Genomic DNA, 11,480 nt, shown 5'->3' on the forward strand with positions numbered 1-11,480 from the left:
TTCATCTCAGGAACGTGAGTATAAATGGAGGGAAACGGAGCTATCCCCGCACTACTTAAATATGCAAAGAACTGAGGTCTGTGGTTATCAAGACAGTCTGTGCGCAAATCCAAACCAAACCTGACATCACCTTAGAATCCCTCTACCTGAAATTATTTATAGTGCTTATTGCTGCAAGCAACAGCACGCTGAAAGGATGTGGCAAGGCAAAAAGAACTCCCTTTACATTTTACATTTCACTTTTTCGTTTTCTCCCTACTTTCTGCATTTACTTTCCTTGTTTTTACAGGTTACTGCTTGGTCACAGCACAGACCTGATTTGAGAGGGGTGGGGGGTGATTCAACTAGCAAATTGTAAATCTGACCGCTCTCCCCCTTCCCACAACCCACTCCGCTAAAGACAACAAAGGAAATTCACAATCTACCATGCCAAATATTGTCTGGAAATGCTTTTAACTATTTCATTTGATGACGAGAATTCAAGTGGTTGATGTGCCTTTCAAGTTCCAAGCACTTCAGTTTATGTTATCTTCTGCTCCAGCAAAGAAAATAACTTGACAAATGACATGCCAATACTTCAGTGCACAAAACTAATACAGAGATATTGATTTCCAGTGAGGTCAACATCAATGCAAGAATTGGACTAAATCATAAGTGACCTTGGAACTCAAAGAGGCATATTCTAACGTTTTTATCTTGTTACTGTTTTATTGCTGTCATCCTTTTTAAGAGTCACAGTGCCTATCCTGGATTTTAACAGCAAGAAAAATGAGACACAGCAGGTAACAAGTATGGTCCCTTGTGGACTTTTGAGTACTTGAACAAACCTGTCCATCTCTGGCCTAGGTCATTGCAATTTAAGTTCATAAAAACTCACTGCAGCTTTTGCAAACCCTCTGTACTATTGCAGTCATAATATGGTGCAATCCTATTTCCTATACAAAAATAGCTCCAAGCCCAATGGGACTTATACCCTGATAAGTGAGCATCACTGCAGTGGTTGTGAACTTTTGGGGGTACATTAGAACATTTGGGAATTTGACATAATGCTGTGACACCAACCCTTCTGTTTGTTTTTCTTGCCCTTCTCCAAGGTCACTGTCCTCCCTGTAAAAAGGTAAAGGGACCCCTGACCATTAGGTCCAGTCGTGACCGACTCTAGGGTTGCGGCGCTCATGTTGCTTTATTGGCCATTGGAGCCGGCGTTTATTTGCAGACAGCTTCCGGGTCATGACAAAGCCACTTCTGGCTAACCAGAGCAGCACACACCGTTTACCTTCCCGACGGAGCAGTACCTATTTATCTACTTGCAGTTTGACGTGCTTTCGAACTGCTAGGTTGGCAGGAGCAGGGACCAAGCAACAGGAGCTCACCCCGTCGCGGGGATTTGAACCGCCGACCTTCTAATCGGCAAGTCCTAGGCTCAGTGGTTTAACCCACAGCGCCACCCGCGTCCCGTCCTCCCTGTAGACAGATAGAATTCACGTGCATGCACATACACATGCAGAAGCACACTGAACCATCAAACTGGAATGACTTTGGTAGACCACATAGTAAAAACCAGAGATCTGCTGCTTGCCGGCACTAGGAAAACAGTGATCCAAGGCTTGGTTGCCGATCTGAGCCTTGAAAATGTAAAGAAGGCTGAAAAAGGAATTTGGAAACAACATCACTTTTCAAGCTTCTTCCTGCAGCTTTTTAAGGGCTAAAGAACTTGCCGCTTTCTGACAAAGGTGCCTCTCTGTGTGTGCTCCTCGCACCAAAGGAACTCTTCAAGGAGATGCCACATTTGTGCCCTCTGGAGTAAAGGACTGCAGCCTCAGTTAATTTTCATAACCAAATGGCACTCACTAAGTGGCTCATACCTATCAAGCAAGTGGTGTGCTAATAGACAGATAAATAAAACTTAACAAGTGTGAGAAATGATAAATGTTGCCTCTTCATGGCTTATAAGAAATAAGATGTTTAGTTCACTTCTATTCTGCACATGTAACAGACTGTACCTATGGCCATTCACTTTACCTATAGCTTAAATGATAAAATGAATAACTGTAATAAAAGCTCTGTTTTGCTCCTCTCACATAAAAGCAAGTTCTGAAGGCATGAATCTAGCAGCTAAGTTAACCATTAACCACAAAAGCAGAAAGTACAGCACAGGTTCAAAAATGCCCAAGATCACAGGACGCAGTGTGTAGTCAGCATAAACACAAAAGTTCCACATACCAATATTGGGTGTTTAACACCTGTTGCTAAACTAATAAATAATAATAATAATAATAATAATAATAATAATAATAATAATAAATTTATTTATACCCCACCACTCTGGGCGGCTTCCAACAAAATATTAAAATACAATAGTCTACTAAACATTAAAGGCTTCCCTAAACAGGGCTGCCTTCAGATGTCTTCTAAAAGTCTGGTAGTTATTTTTCTCTTTGACATCTGGTGAGAGGGCGTTCCACAGGGCGGGCGCCACTACTGAGAAGGCCCTCTGCCTGGTTCCCTGTAACTTGGCTTCTCGCAGCGAGGGAACCACCAGAAGGCTCTCGGTGCTGGACCTCAGTGTCCGGGCAGAACGATGGGGGTGGAGACACTCCTTCAGGTATACTGGATGGAGGTGTGAAGGTCACACATACAATGTTGTGGTTAACACCTGTTGCTAAACTGACACTTGTACAAAATGTCAGATAAAGGTGAAGTGTGGCAATGGAACATTTGTGGTTAAAATGTGTTATGGAAACTACCATATTTGTATTATGATTGATGAGGGAAATAGGGGTGCTGTTACCAGTTGGGACTTTCCACACCTTCTCTGTGAGGGAGGGGAAAGAGGGACTTAGGGGCTTTAAAAGTTGTGTGTAACATCCTGATCCTTGTGGTTGCTGTCTCTTTATGCTGCAGCCACCCGTTTGCAAATGTATTAATCAAATCTTCCTATATTACCAAATTTGTCCAAGATCATTGTCTTAAGGCACAAAAGTCCTGGGGACCATTTAGGCCAGGGGTAGGCAACCTAAGGCCCAGGGGCCGGATGCGGCCCAATCGCCTTCTCAATCCGGCCTGTGGATGGTCCGAGAATCAGTGTGTTTTTACATGAGTAGAATGTGTCCTTTTATTTAAAATGCATCTCTGGGTTATTTGTGGGGCATAGGAATTCGTTCATCCCCCCCCCCCCAATATAGTCTGCCCCCCACGTGGTCTGAGGGACAGTGGACCAGCCCATGGCTGAAAAAGGTTGCTGACCCCTGATTTAGGCTCTGATTTCAGATTATTAAGACTGTTCTGCTCAGTCTCACGCTGCATGGTCCTAGTTTGAGATAACATTTCAAGATTCATTTTGCTTTGGTGTGCTGCAATGTAACTGATGGAAACATGGTTCATATTTTGAATATTACAAAACATGAGGGAGTCATTAAGAAGTGCCAGGATTTCCTCTCCCCTGTTCCTTCAGTGGCTTTCCCTTGCAATTTATCACCAGCAATAGAATAGATACAATTAAAAACTTGACTGGCATATTATAAAGCTCTTGCAAGTGACATATTGTCATTTCCAGCCACATTATGTAAGGCTTATCAATTAAAGGAAATTGCAGCTTTAGACAGCTCCAAATGAACCATACATTATTTAGTAAGCCTTATTAAAAGTATCTGCAAAGTCACTACTGGTTCTCTATTAGATGTCATTTTTCTATAATTCTCGGGGATTTTAAAAATAAATAAATATGCACAGTGATCCAGTTCCTTAGCTCAGCAAAACAAAAAGGTAAAGCAGTCAAAGCTACTTCTAAAGACCTCTGCCCTCAGACATCTGTAGCCTATTGTTTGTATTTTATTAGCCATTTATTGAAATTATATGCTCTGCGCTGACATTTTAAAACATCCCATTGCTATCATTAAATCATACGTATCTGTGCCAAACTGGCAATTCATCAAGTCAGCTCGCAGAATTTGGAAACATTCAAAGGAAGCTGTTGCACTGATGTAGATAATTACATATTAGCCATGGCATTGATCTGTGCATCCAGATGACTTCTGCTACCTCTAAGAAAAAGGCAACCTAATGCTCATAATTGAAAGATCAAATATGGCCTGAAGAAAAAGTAAAGGAAAGCTTTACATGTATCCTCTCTTACAGCTAAGGTACTAAAGGCAAATATGCTGACCATCTTATGAAACATTATTATTTTTTCTTTACTCCAAGGCTTCCATTGACCTTTAAGGATTGTCTTCCCATGAGCACCTAGGAGGCACCTGCAGACTGCTAGAGAAACTGTAGTTTGAAGCGCTTATTTTGGACCTTTTTTGGGTGAATGCGAGAGGACAGGGAATGAAAGTTGTAAAAACACTGTCTAGCAAATGGAGAAATCGCTGGATATCATTCTGGAGTGCATACTCTGAACACTTTAAATAATTGTTATATACATAATTGGCAGACATAGTTGGATTAAGGACGATGCACAAAGGAAAGCGATGAATTGAAGATGAAGGGCTCTGTCTGAGGGGCAGGGAAGAGAAGATATTCCAGGGCAGCAGGCTGTGGGAAGAGGTGGAATTTCCTAGGTGAGAGAACTGGGAGGGTTCACTCTTCTGTGTGTGGAATAATTTTGATACAGGGCATTAGTTCTTCTCTTCTTTCTTCCCTTCCCTTCCTTATTCTTGCTTTTTCTGTTTTTCTTTTCTAGGTAAGTGTGATTTTTTAATTGTAGTTTATGTTGAAAACTTTTAATAAAAATGGATGGAAAACGAAAAGAAAAGGAGAAGTGATGTAATGGTGTGGCTGGGGGAGAGACTCCTGTTTGATTCTCTTTTTAATGAGAATTTGGATATACTAGAGAAAAAGCATACTGGAAACCACTGCAGGACACTAATAACACCCTGGAAATGGATATTCTCAGTTTGGGCAATTTGAATTGCAATTCTGTTTTGTTTAGTAAGCACATTTATAATTACTTAACAAGAGGAACTATTATAGTTTTAAGTATTAAGCGAAATAATTGAAAAGTTAACCATTTTCAAATATAAGCAAAATAATCCTGATTTGTATGACTCAGCAACATTAACAGAGAAAGGAATTATAAGAATACTATACATTTTTTTCAGATTTCAGTATGTACCGGTATATGTGAACTATATTACAATGAAAGCTATGTGATCCAGCAAGAGTTAAGCACTTCTAAAGCCAATTAATTTCATTTCCAGATGAAATCAGTTAAACTGAAGGCAGCCTGAACTCATGCTTACTCAGCGCTTAATTTCAGCTAGAATTGGAGATGGGAGAGAAATTTTATTTTGTTTGCATTTTAATTCACATTATTCAAACAAATACATGAACCGAAACCCTGAATCCTTTTGCAATCCAGTTTTTTAACCAAACAATATGTACGAGCAATATGTAGCAAAACGAGTGCATAAAATGCATATATTAGTGAAAATAACATCCAATAAAGTTTTATATCAAGGAAAATGCCTGGCAAAAATGTGTTGATCACTTAACACTGAATACAAAAAAGTGTTTATTAGGAGAAATTAGCATGAAAATGGTGGCGAATTTTCAGGAGAAAATAAAATAAAAAATCACAAATTGCTTTGGAAATGTGGACAACAGATTTTAATACTGGAAAAATAAGAAACTAAGAGAAACTGAATTGACATATTTGCCCCTCCTCAGGTAGACAACACTCAATATACTGTACTCATATCCCATCCTAAGTAATATATCGTTTGACACCTTCTTTGTTTTCACAATAAGCTAATTTCTTTCCTTAGTTCAGAGAATGATATATACATTACTTGTCAAATCAATATTTAAACTCGGAATTGATTTCTCACAAAGAGACACACACAGAGTACCAGATTGAAACCAGCTGCTTCTGATCAATGTTAATGAATTGTGCTGCCCCAATAATGGTAATCCTACAAATGATAGTAACTCTAGGAGTAAACTGATTTCTTTAACTATTTTCAGTAGGATAGTTTCTTGATTAAGAACCCTAAGATCCCATCTAATAATGATCTCCACGGCCACCATGCTTTTATCAGTGTAAGTGCTTGCGCTTGTGAAAAACAGTAACAGAATAATTGCCATGTTTAATGTGCAATGGGAAAACTGGGTCACTGGAATCAAGCTACAGCAAGGATTCACATATTACAGAATTAGAAGGTGTACTTGCAGTTGATTCAGACACCTTCTGGCATCCATCTTAGCTGTAAATCCTGGAAGACCTGCTCCCTGCCTTGCAGACCTTCCCTACTTGTCTTGCAAGAGTTGAGCCCGGACTGACTCCAGCTACAAAAAACTGAATCTGCTGAACAGACTCTGGGGCCGGGGTGTTGTTTGGATGCTTCTGCTGTTGGGGGTTGTTTCTGATTCTGTATCTTTATTTTATAGCTTGGGATTTATGTGGGAATTGTTCTGTTTGTATTTTTAAAATATTTATGACTACTTTTGTTATCTTGCAGTTATGTCTTTTTTTCATGTGGCAATCCGCCTCGAGCATGGTTTGAACTGTGGAAATGCAGCATATAAATAAAGTTATGTATGAATTGATGTAGTATCCAATAAACTATGAAACAGAAACAATATTGGACTGTATGTTAACTAGAAGTCTGTATGAATCCATAGTGAAATGCTGTTGGTCCCAGGCAACATGCACCAGATGACTATAATATGCACACAGTTTGAAAGAAAATTGTTGTTTCCTCTCATATGTTGCACAGAATATGTAATGTACCTAGGTGCACATATTAGTTTGTCATGACATATTGTGCAGTCCTAAGTGGCTGAAATAAATGGTACCATTAGCTAAGTTTAATAACATTTTAAAATGAACTCACTGTTGAGGGATTTTTGCTGTCTAAAAATATTTAGGTAGATTAGCAAAAAAGCAGTGTGTGAGTAGTTTGAAGTATATTAGCTGGAAAAAGTCTGTAACTCTCATGTCCTCCTTGTGTGTCTGTCCTCCTTGTGTGACATCACTTCCTCTGCCAGCAGCTGTGCTGGCTGCTGGAGGTTGCCCACAGTTGTAGCCAATTGCAGGCAATCTTGGGGGCATGGTTTAAGGAATGGACCAGAGGGAAGACCTCTTTCCTGTGAAAGCCAGTCACACACAGGCCTTGGCCTAAGTCAATGCTGGAAAACATTTCCCAAATTCCTACCTTGCTCAGCAGAGAAAATCCCAGGCATCAAGCCAGTCTATTTTCTGCAATTCTCCTTTGCCATGGGACCAATATAATATGGAGTCTTGGCTCATCCCAGACCACATCAACAAACTTGGAACATATTTATTTATTTATTGGACATTTGTTTGGTCATTCTATGAATGACATATTCATTTCAGATCATTATTTCACAATAGGTTTCACAAGGTTCATGCTAGAAATCTTACCTCTGCAAAATGGAACTGGAAAATCCCATGATGCTCCATTTCCAGGACTCATGATACATGTCAACATAGCATGGCCTTCGAGGATATAGCCGGACATGCAGCTGTACCGAATTTTATCTCCAATATTGAATCTTGTGCCATGAAGAACTCCTTTTGGTATTTCGCCAGGATTGCCGCATGTATGGCTAGGCAGCACTGATGAAGAAAAGGAATAGATTTTATTAAGGTAGAATGTACAGAATAAAAACAAATAGCATTTAATTGGCTGAGACTTCATTGTGCAATAAGTATACATATACATAACTTTTTGTTTCTCTGCTTTCACTTAGAGCAAATAAATTGTTCCTTAGGATAATGAAACACTGTTCCTTAGGAAATAAACATTCAATATACCAGATAAATACAATTTTGTATAGAAATTTAGGGTGGTATCTCCGGACATCTAACTCTCAGGAAAATGCATTTAGGATTGCAGTATAAATTGTGTGAAGCAGCGTAATAGTATTCTGTTCAGCTCCTTATTTGATTTTTACTAGAAGTATAGATCTGCTTCCAAGGAACTTGGAGAACTATCCTTTCAAATGTGCCACAGGAAAGCAACACACTGTACTGATACATAGTCTAAAAATTTCCAAAGATTTCAGTATTTGCATTTATACGTGGCACCAGAATTAAGTTCTGGGTATGAAAAAAACCAATAATACATTTCCTTAAAGAGTCTGAATTTTGGTAATGTTCAGCTCCTTTCCAAGCAGAGGAGCCAACCTGAGCCCCAGGTTATGGGTGCCCAGTGTATGTCACCCCTATAGTTGGCACCCCTGTTTCCAAGGAAAGAGTAGATACTCTAAACAACAGCAGCAGCAGCAGCAGCAGCATCATGAACAATAGCAACTGGGCAGTTACAGCAGCCCTGCAAAACTAGGCAGAACATTAACAACCTATTTGTCCAACCAGACACAGGTTTGTAATGGGTGGGACACGGATAACCACTACATAGCCACACAGAACTGTGTTGGTAAGGTGGAACTGAAACAAATCCAAAGTGTTTCTCATCCCAGTGCTGAAACACTGATTTCTTTCCCCCACCCCCAAACCTTATATCACATAATTTCTTGAGTGATAAATCTGGCAGGAGGTGCTAATAATAGCTCTGAAATGGTTTACCTTAGTACTAGAGACAGCCAATGATTAATCCGGCACAAATATATAATGTGTTTAACTTGTATTGAAAGCAATGAAATTTTAATCAATTGACTGAGAAAGCCAGCTCAAGTCAATGGATTTAAGGGTACTTAATTTTGGCTTCAGTTGCAGCCATAGTCTGTTTGAATACTGATCCTACATTTGCCATAGCATTGAGTGTGTGTCTGAATCTTACACAGTAACTGCTACCAGTAGCAGAATCTTCATTCTATGAAACCTTCTTGCAAGAAATAACCATTTGGATAATCTTAGCTCTAGTGTGACACTGTCGGATGACACGTAGCTAAATCTGGTCTTACTGGAACACACAGCTTATGCCTCCTTTGCTTCAAATCAGGGATGGGGGGCCTATGACCCTCCAGATTTTGTTGGACTATAATTTCCACCATCCCTTACCATTGACAATACAGTTTGGGGCTGATATGAGTCCAGCAACATCTGGACGGCCACTTGTAGTTGCTTGGTCTATATTATTGTTTATACAGGTTTTTTAAAAATGTGTCTATACTCAGTCACTGTCTATTTTCTATATGTAACATTGCCCCCTTGGGCATAAACTACTCCAGCTTGTTCCAACTGTTTGTTTGTTTTGCACTTTCTTCATGAGCGACGGGTATAGACATGAGATATGAACACTGGCTTGAATCACTGAAAGCATCTTCTTGTATTATCAAAGGCTCAGCCATGCAGATACACAAGGAGAGGTGGCCCAAAACATTTTGTTGCCTGAGGCAGAGGATACAAACCAAGTGGAACCTCCTACTATCTTGGTTAAAAAAATACTAGACTGCCTTTTGATGGCAGTCTAAAATTCTGAGCCAGGATGCCTCACCCATCAACTGGCTATATATAGAAGTGCCTCACCTTTTGCTTGCTGCATTACTGCTATAATACTCAAAGTAGCACTCAAGTAGGTATGACTGCAAGATAGATGAAGCTTGCAGATCTTAGGTGCACAAGTTTACTGCTGAGAAACAAAGCAAAATAGCAGTACCTGACCCCAGAGCCTTCTGCCTGCAAAACAGGTGCTCTCTAGTCTTCTGTAGTAAGACTTGTGTCAGTCAGAACCCAAATAATGGGAATGGGAATGATATATAACACACTACCCATGAAGGCTTGAGGAATGGCTTTCTTCAGACTGCAAGGCAGATGTGGGCAGGCAGAAAAGGATTCAACAGATTTCTAGATTCAAGGTCAAGTCTGTTAGCCTCCACACTACAAGACTGGTGTTAACATAGGCTCCAGGGGGCCAAGGCTCTTTGCCCCCCCCCCCAATTGTTGAAGTCAAACGTACAAGCGTGACGTCAGGACGTCACATTGGGCTCCCTCCATGTTCTTCGGAAGATGGCGCCTTAGGGTGTTAACATATATAAACACCAAACTAACAAAAATATTCTCACATTCTTTTTCATTTCGTTAGTATGCTTTTAATAGAGTATTAGATTAGCTGGGCGGCTGAGGAAGGATTCCCAGCCTACCATAAAACAGAGATGCATTTTTCAAATCCTTGGATTGCAATAGAAGAGAGCAAGCGGAACTACATAACTTGAACAGCAGGAAGCTAGCAAAAGAAGTTAGCAAAAAAAGAAAAGAAAAGAAAAGAACAAGCTCTGACCACTTCTACTGATGGAGGAGAGCATCTACACCCAGAACAACTATACTTTATCACTTTATACATGCTGTCTCCACTCCAATAACTACGAGTATAATTATAGGACAATGTCTAAAAAGAAACCTTGTTTGGGGAGGGGGAAAAAATGTTTTCATCAGTTTTGTTCTTCCTACAGATGCTTTCGACTACAACTCCCATCATTCCTGACCACTGGGGAGCTGTAGCCTATGACATCGTGTTGGCTACCCCGGTCTATATAGTTATTGCTCCTTTAGTGCAATACCCTCAGCAATTTCTTCATCAATATTTTGCAGTGCTGCTGCTTTGTGAGGATTTCCGCCTACCTTCTTCTCTGTGTCATAACACATATCAGGGAGATAGAAAGCTTTCCTTGGATGAAATGAAACTGCTGATCAGGCATTGTTTTCTCATTTAAGATGCCTCCCAGGCCCTCGGTATCACTCTGTTACTATCTTTTCAATTTCCCAGAGACCTAAGTTAGTCATAAGAGCCGGGGGAGAGCCTGAGAGAAGAATCTGCCTGCCCACTGGGAAACAATTGAGACGTATCCCTTTGTAAGTCAAAGATACAGGACAGGGAATAATGCCTTGGAAGAAAAGGCATTTTAGAAAGCTAATCTGAATTTGAACTGAGAAAAACAAAATAACAGACGCAAATTTTGTAGAACATAAGCAATCCCCTGGACAACAAGAGAAAGCCAGAAAGCCATTACTGTTTGGGTACTACAGAGTTTCAGGCAATAACATTTAAAAAACAACAACAAAAAACAGAAAACTCAAGGGTGCTAACTTCTAATGTCAACTTCAATTAAAATGCCCTCTGAGTTATTAGCTGGTTTGGATTTTAATCCAACTATTGGCAGATCCACCCCATACATTTCAGGCTCACCCAGTACACATGACTTCTCTGAAAGAAACCTGAGAACTGTGATTTATTCCGGCTGCTGGAAACTGTAGTTCTGAGAGGGGCAAACTACGCTTCCTAGGATTCTTTGGAGGAAGTCATGTGCTTTGGTGTTTTAAATGTATGGTGTGGATCTGCCCCATTGGATTAAAATCCAGGAGGCATGGATTGGGTCGATTCATGTCAGAATTGACAAAGACTGAATTCCTCAAGCAACTCTTCCATACACACATCCTACCCCGCACAATGCTGCTACCAAGAAGATCCGACAGTAGGTGCTCACAATGAGGAAATCAGTTATAAATTCAGGGAATATGCCCCTTCCCTCATTTCCTCTTTTCCACCCCACCCCCT

At 40.2% G+C, this 11,480-nt stretch overlaps 1 protein-coding gene across 2 annotated transcripts in view; it reads right to left on the reverse strand.

Moving 5' to 3' along the window:
* CSMD1 (CUB and Sushi multiple domains 1) overlaps positions 1-11,480 on the reverse strand; it is a 920,428-nt gene that overhangs the window by 460,626 nt on the left and 448,322 nt on the right. For both annotated transcript variants that reach the window (XM_083431289.1, XM_083431288.1), the window contains exon 4: positions 7,388-7,582. In XM_083431289.1, coding sequence (XP_083287415.1) covers positions 7,388-7,582 — 195 coding nt within the window. The remainder of the gene's footprint in view (positions 1-7,387; positions 7,583-11,480) is intronic.

The sequence above is a fragment of the Podarcis tiliguerta genome (assembly GCF_965153285.1).
Source record: "Podarcis tiliguerta genome assembly, chromosome: 3".
Taxonomy (NCBI): domain Eukaryota; kingdom Metazoa; phylum Chordata; class Lepidosauria; order Squamata; family Lacertidae; genus Podarcis; species Podarcis tiliguerta.